General features: G+C 37.8%; 1 protein-coding gene and 1 non-coding gene across 3 annotated transcripts in view; one reads left to right on the top strand and one right to left on the bottom strand.

Moving 5' to 3' along the window:
- Positions 1 to 20,517, bottom strand: part of MCU (mitochondrial calcium uniporter) — a 197,580-nt gene that overhangs the window by 17,889 nt on the left and 159,174 nt on the right. For both annotated transcript variants that reach the window (XM_044942241.2, XM_025284711.3), the window contains exons 3-4: positions 11,035 to 11,205; positions 9,842 to 9,946 (exon numbers count right to left, since the gene is read on the bottom strand). In XM_044942241.2, the coding sequence (XP_044798176.1) occupies positions 9,842 to 9,946; positions 11,035 to 11,205 (276 nt within the window). The remainder of the gene's footprint in view (positions 1 to 9,841; positions 9,947 to 11,034; positions 11,206 to 20,517) is intronic.
- LOC112584747 lies at positions 6,123 to 6,229 on the top strand. The gene has a single exon (XR_003109155.3). It is a non-coding gene; the product is annotated as a U6 spliceosomal RNA (small nuclear RNA).

The following is a 20,517-nucleotide window of genomic DNA, read 5'->3' as shown; positions in this document are numbered from 1 at the left end:
AATAAAAAATTCAAAAAAGAGTAGCAAATTGGATTAAAGAAGAGCTGATACAGTAATATGGGCTATAGCACCTAGCACAGTTATCTTCATACTTCAATGAATGTGCGCTGCATTAATGGGAAAACATTAAAGCAAGAACACCCTGAGCTCGAGAAGTCATCTGTGTCAACAGGGTCTGTTTTGCACTAAAGTTGCAACTCACATTCACAAATGATTCTACACTTTCCAAAGCTCCAAAAAGAGAAAACTGCACTCTGGAATGTCACAGTAAAGTGGTAAAGTCCACGCCTCCTGATCCCCAGGCCTGGAACTGAGTTATAAGGCTTTTACTATGCCTGGAAAATCCCGTGGACGGAGGAGCCTGGCAGGATGCAGTCCATGACGTCGCTAAGAGTCAGACACGACTGAGCAACTTCACTTTCACTTTCATGCATTGGAGAAGGAAATGGCAACCCACTCCAGTGTTCTTGCCTGGAGAATCCCAGGGATGGGGGAGCCTGGTCTATGGGGTGGCACAGAGTCGGACATGACTGAAGTGACTTAGCAGCAGCATATCAATATTAATATTTTCCTGCAAGCTCAGTCCTCTTTCAAAAAGATAATTGTTTAGGTAGGTATAAATTATCTATGGTTAACAAAATCCTCTCACACATATTACTCCATATTTATTCTCATAAATATAATCCATAATTTACAAGTGAGGAATTTGAGTTCTTCAATGGGCTTCCCTGGTGGATCAGTGGTAAAGAACCCGTCTGCCAATGCAGGAGACGTGGGTTCAATCCCTGGCTCAGGAAGATCCCTGCAGAAGGAAATGGCAACCCATTCCAGTATTTCTCCCTGGGAAATCCCATGGAGAGAGGAGCCTGGTGGGCTACAGTCTATGGGGTTGCAAAAGAGTTGGATACAACTTAGAGACTAAACAAAAACAGCAGCAACAATTTGAGTTCTAGAGAGGTAAGATTAACAAACATTTTTGTATTAGGTACCAATAACCTCAGATATGCAAATGACACCACCCTTATGGCAGAAAGTGAAGAAGAACTAAAGAGCCTCTTGATGAAAGTGAAAGAGGAGAGTGAAAATGTTGGCTCAAAGCTCAACATTCAGAAAACTAAGATCATGGCATCCGGTCCCATTACTTCATGGCAAATAGATGGGGAAACAGTGGAAACAGTGGCTGACTTTATTTTTCTGGGCTCCAAAATCACTGCAGATGGTGACTGCAGCCATGAAATTAAAAGATGCTTGCTCCCTGGAAGACAAGCTATGACCAACCTAGACAGCATATTAAAAAGCAGAGACATTATTTTGCAAACAAAGGTCCATCTAGTCAAGGCTATGGTTTTTCCAGTAGTCATGTATGGATGTGAGAGTTGGACTATAAAGAAAGCTGAGCGCCAAAGAACTGATGCTTTTGAACTGTGGTACTGAAGAGTCTCTTGAGAGTCCCTTGCACTGCAAGGAGATCCAACCAGTCAATCCTAAAGGAAATCACTCCTGACTATTCATTGGAAGGACTGATGTTGAAGTTGAAACTCCAATACTTTACCCATCTGATATGAAGAACTGACTCTTTGGAAAAGATCCTGATGCTGGGAAAGATTGAAGGCAGGAGGAGAAGGAGATGACAGAGGATGAGATGGCTGGACAGCATCACTGACTTGATGGACATGAGTTTGAGCAAACTTCAGGAGTTGGTGATGGACAGGGAAGCCTGATGTGTTGCAGTCCATAAGGTCACAGAGAGTTGGACACAACTGTACGACTGAACCGAACTGAACTGAGCTATTCACTACAGAGGCACATGCTCAATCAGTTCAGTCATGTCCAATTCTTTGCAACCCCATGGACTGTAGATGGGCAAGCTCCTCTGTTCATGGGATTTCCCAGGCAAGAACACTGGAGTGGTTGCCATTTCCTTCTCCAGGGAATCTTCCCAAACAAGGGATCAAACCCACATCTTCTGCAGCTCCTTCACTGGCAAGTGGATTCTTTACCACTGAGCCACCTAGGAAGCCTCACTGTGGTGGGGAAAAATCAAATATAAGCTAGTTCCTTCCCTTAGTGAAACCTAATAATGATATTCACAAAACTGCAGAGCTAGCAGGGAGTGGCAAAAGATCTGACTGGTTGTCCAATGACTTTTATTTCATGCTCTTTCCTTTTCTATTTCCATTTTCAAATCATAATTACACTTAAAAGTGCTTAGCAATCCAGGGAGGGAGGAAGGGAGGAAAGAAGAAAGGAAGCAAACATGCAAACTAAATAGACCCTCCATCTTCCTTTTCCTAATGAAGCACAGACGTTAATGATCAAATACGTGTGGTCAATCATAACCTGAAAATCTATAAAATCCGAAATCAGGCTTGGTATTTGTTTTATAAAAAAGTCAGTGTCTATTAAAATATCATTCACTGAAGACATATTTTAAAACTAATATTCATATTCTGAGTTCTGCTGTGTAGAAAATTTATTTTTTATTTCAATATTTTCTTACATGGCTTCTTCTGTATTTTATGGTATAGTCAGAAACATTTCTCAATCCAAGTTTGTTTCTCCATTGATTTTTTTTTGCTACAATAAATTATAAAATAAGTAAAGTGAATGGGTACATACATTTATACATTCATACAGTAGGTAGCAGCTATGAAAAAGAATAAAGAATTCTTTATGCTCTGGTATTTTAAGATTTTCACAATACACTGTTAGGTAAGAAAAGCAGTCTGGTGGTTTAATACCCTGACATTTAGTTTCACTGGAATGATGTTTCCCTAAATATCCCCAATTCCCCAAAATTCCCTGTATAGTTCTGAATTAGAGTTAGCCACAAGAGAGACTTAAGTGAGATTCTGGAAAGCAGAAGAGCAGCAGAAGCCCTGAAGAAGCTCTGAAGGTAGTAAGACAGATGCAGAGGTGCCTGGAGATGCCAGCGTGAGCCTGCTCTCCCTGGCTCTGCATCCAGCTCTTTATCCTCAGCGGCCACCTCTGAAGATTAACAGCAAAGGCACACCTTCAGTCAGGTGCACCTGCTAGAGCTGTGCTGTCCAAAACAGCAAGTGCTTGCCATGTGTGGCTACTTATATTAATTAAAGTGAAATAACATGTAAAATTCAGTTTCTCGGTCATACTAACCACATTTCAAGTGCTCAGTAGGCACACAGGACTGATGGCTACCATACTAAACAGTGCAGAAATGTAACATTTTCATCATCACAGAAGTTCTATTTGATAACCCTGTCTCAGGGATTTCTCCACCAGCCCTTCTTTGCTAATTCTCCTTAACGTAGGAGTTAAGGAGAATTTCCAGGTTCCCTGGCAAGCTTTCATTTGTCCACATTTGCCACCACTTCAAAATCAGTACCTTTTCTCTGATCTTCCAAGCTCCCCTTTACAGACTTTTACTTCTTTACTTTCATCTACAACTGTACAAAGTCTCATGCCTATAATAAATCTTTTATTCCACATCATTCAGAGCTCTGCTTCCCCGATTGAATCCTGACTGACATATGCAATATGTATGCTATGCTATTATTTGCATAAAAAGGGGAAAATTATGCATTCACACCTGCTTATGAATGAACTATCTCTGACAGGAAACCTAAAAAACTAAGAACAATGCTTGCTGGTAAGAGGAGAAAAGGGTGGCTGGTAAAACAGGAATGAGAAATTTTTTCCTATATATTCTTAGACTTTGGGATTTGAACATTGTGAATGTATTACCTATTCAAAACAAATAAGATTTTATGTGCTCCAACATACCTTCAAATGGCAATGAAAAGATTATAAAATGATAATTCATAGGAGATCAGTCTTAGAGATTTCCAGTTCTAGACCTGGCTGAACAAAGAGCTGTTATCTTTCTGACCAGGTATCAGAAAAGCCCTGGCAACTCAGGGGACTTAGCTTTATTTTGTTAAGATTTTCCTGACAGGGACAATATGTTTCCAGGGTACTGTCATGGTAGAGGAAAACAATAATCTCAAACCCCTCAACCCTGAAAAATCTGCCCATATATTTGGAGATGAAATTATAGGAAGAGAGAAGATAAATCTGCTAATGGCTTAACAGAAACACTTCTGGATGATTTAAGTATGCTTCACTAAAAATTAATTAAGATGTTTATTAATGTTTCTGCACATGCTATCAATGCCAGGATAATTAAGGTACACAAAGATAGATGTACAAAAATAATAGGTTAAACACTCTTCAGCTAGTATAATGGTTTGGAAAAGACTCTGGCTATTTGAGTCACTGGTATTTGGTTTGCCTGTTCAACTGTCTCTCAATTATTCATATTATTAGGACAGAAGCAAGGTCTCCAGTATCCTCTGGATGGGTAAAAGGGACAAAGGGCTCAATGGTGCCAATCAAAATGATTCTTCTTATTACAAAAACTTTCAGACTCTTTGCAACCCCCATGGACTATAGCCCACCAGGTTCCTAACTCCATGGAATTCTCCAGGCAAGAATACTAGAGTGGGTTGCGATTTCCTTTTCCAGGGGATCTTCTCAACCCAGGGATTGAACCCAGGTCTCCTGCATTGGAGGTGGATGCTTTATTGTCTGAGCTACTAGGGAAGCCCCAAGATCAGATTTGAAACCATTTAATTGCTAAAGTAACTACTTCTCTCATCCTGCAGAGGTCAGAGGAGAATCCAGCCATACATAGCTATGGTAACCAAGAGAATGCAATGGAACTTGCAACTAGCCTTGCTACTATGACCTGCCCCTTTGTTCCATTTCAGCTTTTTCCTGGCTCTTCCCTCCAATTTTGGTGTTAGGTACAAGAGCTGTTAGTACTTAGGAATCTATGTACTATGTAGTACTTGTGATCTAATAACTATATTAGGATCTAATAACTATATTAGATCCTACGTGAATAAGTTCTCTATCCTCAGTACCTGGTGAAGTGTGTGAAGTTAAAGTTTACCCGTGTACAATGTTCATAGAGCATTTTTTAGTTCTAAAGTGCTACCCAAACACAGGGAAAAGAAAAACAGGAGAGAAAAGTGAAAATTAAAGGAGGGTAAGGAATGAGTTCTGAAAGAGATGGGAATACCAGAGCACCTGACCTGCCTCTTGAGAAACCTATATGCAGGTCAGGAAGCAACAGTTAGAACTGGACATGGAACAACAGACTGGTTCCAAATAGGAAAAGGAGTACGTCAAGGCTGTATATTGTCACCCTGCTTATTTAACTTCTATGCAGAGTACATCATGAGAAACGCTGGGCTGGAAGAAACACAAGCTGGAATCAAGATTGCTGGGAGAAATACCAATAACCTCAGATATGCAGATGACACCACCCTTATGGCAGAAAGTGAAGAGGAACTCAAAAGCCTCTTGATGGAACTGAAAGAGGAGAGTGAAAAAGTTGGCTTAAAGCTCACCATTCAGAAAACGAAGATCATGGCATCTGGTCCCACCCACTTCATGGGAAATAGATGGGGAAACAGTGGAAACAGTGTCAGACTTTATTTTTTTGGGCTCCAAAATCAGTGTAGATGGTGATTGCAGCCATGAAATTAAAAGACGCTTACTCCTTGGAAGAAAAGTTATGACCAACCTAGATAGCATATTCAAAAGCAGAGACATTACTTTGCCAACAGAGGTCTGTCTAGTCAAGGCTATGGTTTTTCCAGTGGTCATGTATGGATGTGAGAGTTGGACTGTGAAGAAGGCTGAGCGCCGAAGAATTGATGCTTTTGAACTGTGGCGTTGGAGAAGACTCTTGAGAGTCCCCTGGACTGCAAGGAGATCCAACTAGTCCATTCTAAAGGAGATCAGTCCTGGGTGTTCTTTGGAAGGAATGATGCTAAAGCTGAAACTCCAGTACTTTGGCCACCTCATGCGAAGAGTTGACTCATTGGAAAAGACTCTGATGCTGGGAGGGATTGGGGGCAGGAGGAGAAGGGGACAACAGAGGATGAGATGGCTGGATGGCATCACCGACTCGATGGACGTGAGTTTGAGTGAACTCCGGGAGTTGGTGATGGACAGGGAGGCCTGGTGTGCTGCAATTCAAGGGGTCGCAAAGAGTCGGACACAACTGAGCGACTGAACTGAACTGAAGGAATGAGTAGAAAAAACTGTGCATCAAGACTTTAAAAACTATTCTGGTGCTCACTTTGGCAGCACATATAGTAAAACTGGAATGATACAGAGAAGATTAGCATGGCCCCTGTGCAAGGATGGCACGCCAATTCATGAAACATTTCACATTTTTCTGTATCAACCTAGAGGGGTGGGATGGGGAGGGAGATGGGAGGGAGGTTCAAGAGGGAGGGGACACATGTACACCTATGGCTGATTCATGCTGATGTCTGACAGAAAACAACAAAATTCTGTAAAGCAATTATCCTTCAATTAAAAAATTAATTAATTGAGAAAAAGAAATCGGAAAAAAAAACTATTCTGGGAAAGTTTTCCTTCATTAACTATTTTAACTTTTATTAGATAAATTATATTTGTCCATCTGCGCAATGTATATACAAACCCCTAGTGTTCTCGTTATCTAACACCCAAACCTAGTGCTCTCAATTTATTTTCTCCATTTGTGAGTGAAAGTTGCTCAGTTGTGTCTGACTCTTTTCCACCCCATGGACTATTCAGTCCATGGAATTCTCCAGGCCAGAATACTGGAGTGGGTAGCCTTTCCCTTCTCTAGGGGATCTCCCAACCTAGGGATCGAACCCAGGTCTCCCACATTGCAGGCGGATTCTTTACCAGCTGAGCCACAAGGGAAGCCCAACAATACCAGAGCAGGTAGCCTATCTTCCTGACCTAGGAATTAAACTGGGGTCTCCTGCATTGCAGGTGGATTCTTTACCAACTGTGCTTTCACTAAAAACAGTTACAATGTTGAGACCAATAGGCTTACTCTTCTGGATGAGCAGCCTCCCTCTCAATACAGAAATTCAACTGTTTTCTTCCTAAATGCAACTGGAAAAGAATGGTAACTTGGATGCCCGCATTATCTTCCTCAGACAGGAAGAGGAAGATAATATGATGGAAACACTACCTGTGTGTGTGTGTGTGCCGAGTCGCTGAGTCATGTCTGACTCTTCGCGACCCTATGGACTGTAAGTAACACACCAGGTTCCTCTGTCCATGGGATTCGCCAGGCACAAATACTGGAGTGGGTTGCCATGCCCTCCTCCAGGGTATCTTTCTGACCCAGGGATCAAACCTGCGTCTCCTGCATTGGCAGGCAGATTCTTTACCACTGAGCCACATGGGGAGCCCTAAAACTTACATTTTTTCAAAAGAAAAAAATACTTAGTTTTACTATGTTTTAAAAGTTAAGGGGAAAAGTGTTTATAAATTTAAAGGAGTATTATTTAAGCTTCTGTGAAAAATGGTATATTAATGTCTGAATCTCTCATTGGCTAAGAAAGCAGAGCTGAAAGAGCTTTGATGTCTAGATTTAAATATTAAAATTATCTTTTTAAGTTCTATAATAATGCTGCTAATGAGCTTACCAAATTTCACATTTCAATTTACAATTATCCCATGAATTAGAGACTTCTGACCCTTGCAAACTTCATGTCTGTCTTCTAGCGAAGGTGGACAGATATTCTACAGCTCTGAGGTATAGATAAGTCAAAGAGTTATATATGGCTACCACGTTGATTACCAAAGAATCAAATATAATTTCTCCCCTTTTCGGTTTCTACCTTTATTTTCCTTATTCAACTTGACAATAGTCTTATTAAAAAAACTAAAACATATTCATTTCTATTTAAAAAACACAGTATTAAGACAAGATGGTTGGAAATATTCATTGATTAATATACCTCTAGTTTTTGAAAACATAATAGATGGAAGCTTGTATCATTACTTTCCTGATTGTTATACCTTACATAAGACTACATTAGTCAACTTTTAATATTTTAGTGAGATTCTATTTCCTTTGGACATATACCCCAAAGTGGGATGCTGAATCATGTGGCAGTTCCATGTTGGTAAAAGGGTGTTAATTTTATTATTGTAAGATGAATAAGTTCTGGGGATCTAATGTACAGCATAATGACTATGGTTAAAACTGTAACATATACTTGAAAGTGGCTAAGAAAGTAGACGTCAAGTATTCTCATCAAAAAGAAATGGTAACTGTGAAATAGCTCCTCTAAGGCCCTCGTGCGCCCGCACAGCCACGGCTCCTTGGACGTGGGGTAGCTCCTCCCGGCTGCCGCCCCTGACCTCGTGAAATGATGGAGGTATTAACTAATCTTACTGTGATAATCATTTCTCAACACCTAAGTAAATCAAATTATCATACTGTATATCTTAAATGTACATAATATTATGTGTCAATTATATATCCATAAATCTATGGAAAAAAAAACAAAAACTAAGTAAAATAAGGCCTGTACTTCTGCTATTTTAGAGAACTTTTCTAGTTCAAGAATCAGAGAATAAAGAAGAAAAACATATTAGCATAGCTAATATACATAGCTAACAATTCTTGGTTTACATGTTTAGTTATTCTAACTTAACTATTTAAAGGATACTTTAACTCATGTAATTCACTCAATATAGAATGATTACCTAAGTCAACAGGTATGTAAAAATCACAGGACCTTCCCTCTGAGTACTTGAAAAAGGATTACGAAGGATTCAGAGAAGACAGTGATCACTTCTGGTTGGCTGGGAGTCAGAGAAAGAATAGGATCATGAAAGGCTTCATGGAAGAGCTGACACTGATGATTTTGACATGAGGAAATGGTAAAAAAGGAAAAAGGCATTTCAGGAAAGGTGAGCAAACACTAACACGGCAAAGAATGAGGACACACATAGTTCAGGAAAGCAGAAAGGAGCACACAGTGGAGGGAACGTAGCATCATTTAAAAGGAAAAGAGAAAAAATTTAAAGGTAGAGGCAAACCAGATTTTGAGGAAGGCATTCAATACTTAGGCTTTTACCTTTTCTACATTAGGGACAATTCACAAAAGAAGAATGGAGGGGACTTCCCTAGCGGACCAGTGGTTAGGAATCTGTGATTCCACTGCAGGGGGCACAGGTTTGATTCCTTGTCAGGGAACTAGGATTCTGTGCAGCAAAAAAACAAAACAAAAAGCAGAATGGAAAAAAACAAATGTCTTAGGAAGCTGATGGATGTGGTGGTGGTAATAAGAGGGGAATTAACATCAGCAAGCGACTATCAAGGCAAAGAGAGAAAAATGACCAAAAAGACACACTTCAAAGTGCTATTTTCAGTGGGTTATTTAATACCACCAGTACTGTGCAGAGTCACATTGGAGAGCAGGGTGAAAAGAAATATCAGTAATACTGATTGTCTTTATTTAAATTTTTGATGTTTTATCAGGAATTTTTTGCATTAACTTTGGTTTTTAACAGTAGTTCTTTAAAATATTTGATTACTGAGTTTCTTGGCGTGTTCTTAGAATCTGCACCTAAGACAAACATCCTAACTTTTTCACACAAAAGCGTATACATGTCAGAAATTCCCAAGAACAATTATTGTACAATAATTGACTTTCAGAATGCTAACCCCTAGCCATCAAAAAAAAGTGGGGTTAATTCCTGTTACATACATTTAAGAGGACAGGGAGTTCCATAATTTGTTTACAAAAGGTTCCTCAAATAACATTAAAATAATGTTACTTTTAGCTTGAATGGAGCGAAGGAGTTTAAGTTATGTAGAACACTTCTGGTTTCTATGTTTTAGTCAGTATACTAGCCAAGTGCTACCTATATGTAAAACTTAGGGTATTCTTTGAATACTGTCTGTTTCTCAAGTTTATCCAGGGAAAAACAAAGTTCTTTCCAAAAGCCCTTCTCATGTTTCTCTGACCTTATCAAGGTTACTTTTTACCTCTCTTTGGTGGTCGTACATGATACGTTAAGTCATTAATGACCAGCTTAAAGTCGTCAAGGAGGAGGAGGTCTATTCCTGTTGAGGCAGCAACTCGAACGCCATCTGTGAAAAATTTAAATGTGAAAAATTTAATTTGTCATATGTCCATAATTATTCAAGAGTGGTCAGGAAAGAAAGCAATCCTCAAAATAGATTTTAAAATTATGTCTTTTAAATTTCAGTTAGCTTTTTGCCTTATCCCCAAACTCGATGCGAAATAAAGCTTATATTACCTGAGGCTTTTTGTTTTCGTGGTCTCAAGTCTGTGAAGATTTAACAATGTACTTTTCTGGCAGAACTTTATGAACAAATGAAATAATTACACAGATGCACAGGTGTCATCTGGAAGCCTAGGGTCACTGGGAGAGCTGCATGGATGTCTATTTGTCTGTGATGGAAATTGGTTGTTAAAAAACCATCTTCTAGTGTATGGAACTTTGCAGTATAGTTACTGATTAGTTGCCAATAATTCAGTAGGGGCAGAGGCTAGGGTGAGCAAAGTACACCAAGTTCATCTATTAATTATGAGTTGAGAATTAAGCATATTTAAACTACAGGGACTTACTGTACTAGGCTTTTATGTTTTCTGTACATTTAAAATTTTTCAAAGTGAAAGTGGTAAAAATGTAAGGCACTTAAAAAATAAATAAATGAAATGGATGTCATGTCAAGTGGGAATTTTAGTGCCTTATTTTCTATTACTTTCAAATCCCATGTCTTTATTTTATAAACGTTTATGTGAAAGACATAAAAAGATCTAAAAAGAAGTCCTAATATTTCATATCTTCAGAGATGATGGCTCAACTACTGGATAAGTTTATTCTATGCCTAAGGTAATGACAGAAGGTCTCAAAAGTATAAAATGTGACTGATGGCTCATCTTTGCCCATGGCATTATATGTGAGGTGCTCTTGAATGAGATCCCTGTGTATTAACATATACCCTTCTAAAACTGAACAATCATATTCTAAAAACTGGGAGAGAAACCACTGTCTCTCCTGACATTTGCTAAGCAAAAAATTATGTCCCAAAGTTAAAAGCATGGGATTCATTTGCAGCACCTGTGTGTGGGTGTGTGTGTGTGTGCGCATAGAATCAGTTTAGGGGGGGAACAAGGGGTGGCTGGAAATGAATAATGAAGGTGACTATACCTGGTGAATAGATTGCAACTCTGTCAATGCCCCGATCCTCTTCTTGTAGTTGTCGTAAAAACACACCAACAGAGTCTGAGATAGGTTTGAGTGTGAACTGACAGCGCTCACGCCGGGATGGTAGCCTCACAGATATCACAGGTAACCCATTTTGATACACCACTGTCACATCTGAATGAAAAAGACCCATAATCATATGATAATCAGATTTCATTATAAGTTAAAGTGATATTATTAATCTTCTTAAATGGGGGTTTACTACCATTAGTGTGGTTTAAAATGTTTCCAAAGGTTCAAGAATATGCCCTTTAACTTTAATTGAAGATTATTCTGGGAATTGGCTTATGGAAGATTATATCTGTCACATAAATCACTTTTCAGGAAAAATAAAATATGCAGAGGATTATCTTTCAAGTGGGTCAAGAAGAGGCTTTCCCAGAAACTTGAGGTAAAGTTCTTGGTATTGGTGAATACAAACCCTGATTCCATTTACTAAAATTTTATTAAGTAGCCAGAGATTGCTGGGCCAAATTCTATATCCTGTAGGAGATGGCTCTTGGGAGCCAGAGCTTTCAAGGATTCATGGGGGAAAAACATGTGAAAGTACACCAATAAGTAAGACTTACTCAAGGACAGCAATTCATATTTATAGTACATATAATATTATATCCAAGGTGCTTGATAAGTAAGCATTCTCTTATACAATGTGGACATACTATGATACAATAAAAAATAATTTCTTTTAAGTTCTCTTGAACATTTTCCTGAGGTTAGCAAGAAGTCAAAGCTCAACATTTTGGGACTTACTAACAGAAAGTTATTAAGGGAAACATTAACATAAGCTACACAAATGACAGGATTTTCTACAACAGTTTGGCACAGAATTCCTTATTTTCTTGTTTTATTCCTTAATTCTTAATTTATAGAACCTTAGTCTCTAAAACAAGTGTCAGAATAACTCTTTCAGATCATTTTCAAATGAATTTTCAAATAAATTTTGAACAAGAATTTTTTACACAAGCAACCAAGCATTTAAAGGTGGTAGGTAATTTAGCATTAGCCTGTAAAAGGAAAACAGGGTATGGAGTCAAATCTGGCATGGAATCCTGACTTTAACTTTGGACATATTATATAACTTCTGTGAGCCTCACCTTTTCATATATCAAATGGATTTAATCCCTAACTGAGACAGTTGTTGTGAGGAATAAATAAAATTTATAACATACTACTTTTAGATGAGTGGTTTATTTATTAGATTTAAAAAAAAATAATTAAAAGATACATTCTATAAAGTTTGTAAGGATTCATACTCCTTAAAACTGAAGAGAAGAAATTACATAGAACAGTGTTCTGAATTTTCTAAACGCATTAAACTTTCATAATTGTAGTCATTTACATCTTTTTTCCTCGCCTGGTCTAGTAAATGACAACGCCTATAATGAACACAGAAGCCTCACACTACAGTGTTCATGACTTAAATAACGCTTATTGAAACACAGTTTATCAATAACAAAATACATTCTTATTTGAAATGAGTATTTGATGAATTCTGATGTAACAGGATAAAGAACATTTCTATTAGCCCCTCAAATTCTCTTGACCTCATTCCAGTTAACCCCTGGGCAACTACTGATTGGATTTTTGTCACCATGGATTACGTTTAGTGTTTAGACTTCTATACTGCTGGAACAGCACAGCATGTGCTCTTTTGTACCTGGGTGACTTTGAGATTCATCCATGTTGTCACATGCATTGGTATTGATTTGTTTTTACTGCTGAGCAGCATCTAACTATACATGGACACACTGTAATTTTGCTCATCCAGTTACCATGACTGACATGTCAATTGTTTCCAGGTTTTAACTACTATGAATAAGCTCTTTATCATTATTTACTTACAAGTCTGTGAGTAGACATTTGTTTTAGTGGTATACCTTTTCTCATCCTTTTACTTTTAACCTACCCATGTCTTTATATTTTAAGTGGGTTTCCTACAGTCTTGCTATTTTATCCAATCTGACAATCTCTGTCTTTTAAAGTATGTATATCTTTTGCATTTAATAAATTATAAATATGGTTATGTATAAGTCTGCCATCTTGCTACTTTTCTTGACTCAATTCTTTCTTCTACTTTCCATCTATTCTTGCCCTCTTTTAGATTAACTGAGTATTTTTATGATTACATTTAATCTCTACTATGGGCTTCCCTGGTACCTCAGTGGTAAATAATCTGCCTGCCAATGCAGGAGACCCAGGTTAGATCCCTGGGTCGGAAAATACCGTGGAAAAGGAAACGGCAACCTACTCCAGTATTCTTGCTTGGGAAATCCCTTGGACAGAGGAGCCTGGTGGGTTACAGTCCATGGGATTACAAAGGAGTTGGACATAACTTAGCAACTAAACAACAATACCAACAACAAACTGGCTTATTAACTGTACCTCTTCATAGTTTTCGGTTACTCTACAGCAAGTAATGGCAGTGTTTTTCTGTAAAGGGTAGATATTAAATACTTTAGGTTTTTGGCAGTCATAAAATCTCTGTTGCAACTTAAGACTCTGCATTGCAGTACAAAAGCAGTCCCAGGCACTATGTAAACAAATATGCATGGCCGTGTTTCAACAAACTTTATTTACAAAATTAAGGAGTGCACTGGACTTGGCCTATTGGGTTTGCAGAACCCACCTCAAGGGTTTGCAATATACATCTTTAATTTTCACAGTTAACCTTCAGGGCGTATTATACCACTTTAGATATAGTGTAAGAACCTTCTAACAATATGCTTCCATTTCCCCTGCACTGTGCTACTGTTCTGCATTTTATTTCTATATGTTATAAACCACAAACTATTTTTACTTTGACAATGAATTATATTTTAAAAATTTCAAAATGAGAAAAATGTCTTTTATATTTATGTACATATTTATCCTCTGGTGTTCATCTTTTTTTTTTTTTTTTTTTTTTTTTGGTATAATCCACATTTCCATTTGGTATCATTTTCCTTTTGTCTCATGAGATTCCTTACACATTTCTTGTTGGGCAGATATGTTGGCAATAAATTCTCTCAGTTTTGGTTAAGTCCAAAAAAGTCTTTATTTCATCTTCATTTTTGAAAGACAATTCTGCTGTCTAAAAATCTAGTTTTTTTTCCCTTCCAGTACCCTAAAGAACTTCTAGTTTGTACAGTATGTTATACATTTGTGTACATTCTTATCTTTGTTCCTTTGTATATAGTATGTCTTTTTCCCTCTGGCTGCTTTTAATATTTTATCTTTATCATTGGTTTTCAGCAATCTGATTACAATGTTCTTTTCTATGGTTTTCTTTATGATTGTGCTGTTTGGGAATTGTTAAATTTCTTAGGTCTGTGGGCTCATCATTTTCATCAAATTTATAAAAACTCTGGCCATTATTCAAATATTTTTCATGTCTGCCACACCTCTCCTTCTGGATTCCAATTACACTCATATTATACCATGTGGTACTGTCACACAGGGCACTGAAGCTCTTTTCATATATTTCAGTTTTCTCAGATTCATTTTGGATAGTTTTAATTGCTATGTACTTCAATGTCACTGATCTTTTCCTCTGTAGTATTTAATCTGCTATTAATTCCATCCATACTGGTTTTCATTTCATATATATTTTCATCTCTAGAAGTTCCATTTGTTTATTGTTCTATTTTCTATTGTATTATGCTTATGTTTTTTCTTTTCTTTCCATGAATATAAGTGAAAGTGAAGTCGCTCAGTCGTGTCCAACTCTTTGCGACCCCATGGACTGTAGCCTATCAGGCTCCTCCGTCCATGGGATTTTGCAGGCCAAGAGTGCTGGAGTGGATTGCCATTTCCTTCTCCAGGGGATCTTCCCATCCCAGGAATCGAACCCGGGTCTCCGCATTGCGGGCAGACAGGCAGAAGCTTTACTGTCTGAGCCACCAGGGAAGCCTCCATGAATATAAGAATCATATTTATAATAACTATTTTAAAATCTTTGTCTGTTAATTCCATCATTCCTAGGTCTGGTTCTATTGACTAATTCCTGCCCCCACCCACAACCCTGCAGCTTCTTCATATGCCTAGTAGTTTTTGACTGGAGATTAGATATTGTGACTTTGACATTACTGGATGCTGGATTTTGTTGTATAGTTACTGCATATTAGCTTGATCCTCTAGAGTCTTTTAAGACAAATCTAGAGAATCCTTGGCCCCCCTTCCAAGTTATGCTTCTTCTGGGAGTCTCTACTGAATGTTCATGTAGTCAGTGATGCCTCTCCTCTCTAGCTGGAGAGAAGTCAAATGATTTCTGGCCCTGAGTGAGCACTAAGAGTTATTCATTTCACAGCTGCTGCTGCTGCTGCTAAGTCGCTTCAGTCGTGTCCGATTCTGTGCAACCCCACAGACGGCAGCCCACCAGGCTCCCCTGTCCACAGGATTCTCTAGGCGAAAAACTGGAGTGGGTTGCCACTTTCTTCTGCTTTACAGCTTCTGGTAATTGCTATCTCCTGGGAAGTTGTTATAGCCTGGCTTTGTGGCTTAGAATTTAACCAAAGCCTCAGGCTGTGAGCTGAAGCAATGTAAGGTTAATTTCATTTGCTTCTCTTTCCTCAGATCAAAGTCCTGTCTAGCCTATTGTCCAGTGTTAAAAACAGTATTTTCATGTGTTTTTATCTGGTGTTCTAGCTGTTGACAGCAGGATAGCAATTCCCACAGCAGTTAATGCTTTGTGGATACATGATTTGAATTTTTACATAAAAAATAAAAAGCAGAGTCATAAATCTCTATTTATTCTTTCCAAAAGGACAGTCTGAGTTTTCTAAGGAAAATGAGGCCAAAATAGTAATATAAAGTTAATACATAGTATGTACCATCTAAAGTTTTCAATATCTAAAACAACTTGGAATTTTTGTCATTTTCTCTCTCGTTTTTAAAAGAATCCTTAGCCATCCATTGCTTCTTTAAAGCCAGAGCCAGTAATGTTAGGGGAAGCACACTGACTGAAAACGCCCACCCTGGCCAGGCGCCACATCAACCATGTGCATGCGTGTTTTACGACAGGAGGTCCTGGTAAGGAACAGGGAACTAATAAGCCTCCACCAACCAGAAGAGTTCGGGAAAGGTCAAAAGGAGACACCACACGTCCAACCACCTCCCAGAATCCTTCTCTCTGGCATCCATCTTGGCTGAACAAGGCGTGTACCACCAGGAAGGACTCTGAGTCAGAATGATTGGCTAAAGACAACCCGGAAACTAATCCCATCACCATAACCATGTGACAGAGCAGTTCTCCTGGGTTCCCTTACCCTACTGCTCTCCACCGGGTGCCCTTTCCCAATAAAATCTCTTGCTTTGTCAGCACATGTGTCTCCTCGGACAATTCATTTCCGAGTGTTAGACAAGAACCCAATTTTGGGCCCTGGAAGGGGTCCCCCTTCCTGCAACAGTAACATAAATATCCATATTTGTTCTATAAGCAGTAATGATGATGGGGGTCATAAAATTAGGTGATTAACTTGTCTACCTGGTGTTCCCCCTCACCATCATCCAGTCTTCTTTCTACATGTGAAAATATTCAACCACAGATTTCAAGAAGTAGTCAGAGTTGAATTAAAAGATAGGAATCTGTGAATCTTAAACATATAAACTATGGGAGATTTCACTAATATATCAGTTTCACAGGTAAGTGCTTAGGGATTACTGTTTCAAAATAACTGAGACAAAGTAAACAGGCAAAATTAAGGTTTTTATCACTCAGTTTAACTTTTTTAAGATTATGAAGTTGTTAAAAGGAGTTAAATATGAAAGCTTTGAAAAACTTGGCAAAGATAGCACATTTCAGAACTAACAAATCTTTAATATAACACGGCTTTTGAAATAAATCCCCAGGTCTCATTCTTCCCCACACACTCAATTGTAATGCAAATATTAGATTTCTTGTTTTGCAACCAAAGAATAACAATTACCAAAGTTCCTCAAGTTTAATAATATACAAAATGGCTGTAGGTTGTAGTGAAGTCACAATGGGAATTTACAAGCTAATGACAGCTGTCAGCTACTATTCTCTAGAGTCAAATATTCTTTTCAAATGCAAATTACACCAAGTAGCTTTTTGGTTGGTTAAAAAAAATCTTTTGCTCTGATTTCCATTGCAATAAATAAGAAATAATCTAAAGTATGTTCTGGAGCAGTGTACTTCAAAGAAACCTAGAAATTATGGGGCATCCAAAATAAATACTGAGAGACAGAAAATGACAACTGAAGTAGGAATAAAAATTAAAAGGCAAGGAATTTTCCAGAGTAAAAAGAGAACTGCAAGGACAACAGACATTGGGTTAAAGAAGTAATATATTAAATACATTTTTTAAAAATGCTTGGGAGAATTATAGAAAAAGTCCTATAGTAAAAATGCTTGTTATTTAACCAATTGTTAAAATTCATAGGAGGAAAATTAATTGGTGTTAAAAATAATTAGCAAAATCTCCTCTAAAATATATAATTTTATCAACACTGTGACTGAACACAAGTTTGTGTGCCTGATGCACAGAGAGGTCAAACAAACTGAAATGTCAAAGTCTGATACAGAGAAAGGTTTATTGCAGGGCCAATCAAGGAAAATGGGTGGCTAAAAAATCCCAAACTCCCCAACAGTTTAGGGGGAGAAGTTGTTTTTTTTTTTTTTTTTTAATACTATTAATTAATTTATTTTTAATTGAAGGATAATTGCTTTATAGAATTTTGTTGTTTTCTGTCAAACCTCAATATGAATCAGCCATAGGTATATATATGTCCCCTCCCTCTTGAACCTCCCTCCATCTCCCTCCCATCCCACCCCTCTAGGTTGATACAGAGCCCCTGTTTGAGTTCCCTGAGATGTACAGCAAATTCTCACTGGCTATCTATTTTACATATGGTAATGTAAGTGTCCATGTTACTCTCTCCATACATCTCACCCTCTCCTCCCCTCCCCCCATGTCCATAAATCTGTTCTCTATGCTTGTTTCTCCACTGCTGCCCTGCAATTACATTCTTTGGTACCATCTTTCTAGATTCCATATATATGCGTTAGTATATCTTTCTCTTTCTGACTTAGCTTTACTCTGTATAATAGGTTCTAGGTTCATCCACCTCATCAGAATTGACTCAAATGCATTCCTTTTTATGGCTGAGTAATATTCCATTGTGTATATGTACCACAACTTCTTTATCCATTCATCTGTCAATGGACAGCTAGGTTGCTTCCATGTTGTAGCTATTATAAATAGTGCTGCAATGAACATTGGGGTATATGTGTCTTCAATTTTGACTTACTCAGGGTATATGCCTAGGAGTGGGATTACTGGGTCATATGGTGGTTTTATTCCTAGTTTTTTAAGGAATCTGGGGGAGAAGTTTTTATAGGCAAAGTCTGGGGTGAGGGCTGCAGGGTTTGTGACTTTTTTTTGATTAGTTGATGGTGAGGTAACTGGGTGCCCCAGGAATCATGTGCTCAGTCTGAAGTTATCATCTTTCACCTGGGTGAGGGCCAGTGTTCCTGCAGAAGAGCTCAAAAATATATGGATATACATTTAATTCATATTATATGTATATACTGCCCCAAGGCTGCCCTATTGTTTCTTGATTGCTCCTCCCTTGTTTCTGCATTCCCTCTGCTCCCTGATTAGCAATTGTTTGAATCAGCCCTTTGGAACCTAGAAGGCTGAATGAAGCCTATTTTCTATAAACAAGAAATGGGGACCCAGAAAGGATTTGTACACAGGAGACTCACAGGGTCTTGCTTGGTTTCAACAAAACTGTATACCTCTTAAAGATTTATTATAAAAAAGGAAAAGGTATAATAAGGAAGCACATTTAGGGTGTTCTCTGCAGAGATACTTAGAACTGAACTTTATATGATAGATGATTCCAGTGGCTTATGACTTTGCTATCATCTATTTCTTTTCTTTCTCTTTTTCTCTACTATTCTGCATTAAGAATATGAAATACAATATAATTTTAGTGTTGGAAGGGTTAACCAAAATCATACAGACAATAAGGGCTGTTCTTCTATGTTGCTGTTGCTTAGTCATGAAGTCGTGTCCAACTTTTTTGCAACCCCATTTCCTTTACCATGGAAAATGGTGCCATTTCCTTCACCAGGGGATCTTCCTGACCAGGGATCAAACCTGTGTCTCCTGCACTGGCAGGCAGATCCACCACTGAGCTAGCTGGAAAGCCTGCCCTTCTATAGCTAAGAACAATAAAGTGCAACAAGGTTAGATGATATTCCTAAGGTCCCAAATGGCAAGATGTCATTCTTTTTTATGGAATATGCTATTGTACATATACACCACTTCTTTATCCATTCATCTATCTGTGGACACGTAGGTTACTCTGGTATCTTGGTTATTGTAAATAATGCTACAGTTAACATAAGGGTGCATATATCTTCTCAAATTAGTGTTTTTATTTTCTTCAAAAAAAATTCCTGGAAGTAGGACTGCTTAATCATATTATAGTAGTTCTATTTTTTATTTTTTTGAGGAACCTCCATACTGGTTTCCATAGTTGCTATGCCAATTTACATTCCCACCTTTTCTTCACATTCTCCACAACACTGTTATTTCCTTTTTGGTAATAGCCATTCTGACAGGTATAAGTGATATCTCATTGTAGTGTGATTTGCATTTTCCTGATGATCAGTGATACTGAGCATCTTTTCATATGTCCGTTGGCTATCTATGTCTTCTTTGGGGAAACATCTATTCAGGTCTTTTGCCCAATTTTTAATCAGGTTGCTTGTTTCTTTGATGTTGAGTCGTATGAGTTCTTTATATAATTTGGATATTAACCTCTTATCAGATAAATCATTTGCAAATATCTTCTCCTACTCAATAGGGTGCCTTTTCATTTTGTTGATAGTTTCCTTTGTTGTGCAAAAGCTTTTTAGTTTGAAGTGGTCCCACCGTTTATTTTGCTTTTGTTTACCTTCTCTGAGGATATATATCCAAAAAACATTTGTAAGACCTATGTCAAAAGTGTACTGCCAATGTTTTCTTTTGGTTATTTGGGGTCTTTTATGTTTCCATAGGAAGTTTAGAATTACTTGTTCTAGTTCTGTAAAAAAAAAAAAAAAAAAAAGCCACTGGTATTTTGATAGAGATTGCACTGAATTTGTAGATTACCTTGGGGGGTATGATCATTTTAACAAGATTAATTCTTCCAATCCATGAGCATGGTATATCTTTCCATTTGTTCATGTCATCTTGAATTTATCAAAGTCTTATAGTTTTCTAAGTATTTACCTCCTTGGTTAGATTTATTTTTAGGTACTTTAATATTTTTGATGCAATTATAAATGAGATTATTTTTTAAATTTCTCTTCTTGATAGTTCATTGTTAGTTTATAGAGACACAATAGTGTTTGCTTTTTTTTTTTTTTGGCTGCACTATATGACTCCTGGAATCTTAGTTCCCCACCAGGGATCAAACCCACCCCCACCCCCTCTA

The sequence above is a fragment of the Bubalus bubalis genome, chromosome 4 (genome assembly GCF_019923935.1).
Source record: "Bubalus bubalis isolate 160015118507 breed Murrah chromosome 4, NDDB_SH_1, whole genome shotgun sequence".
Classification (NCBI taxonomy): Eukaryota; Metazoa; Chordata; class Mammalia; order Artiodactyla; family Bovidae; genus Bubalus; species Bubalus bubalis.
The sequence above is the reverse complement of the archived record's forward strand: the minus strand, read 5'-3'. Positions and strand labels throughout refer to the sequence as shown.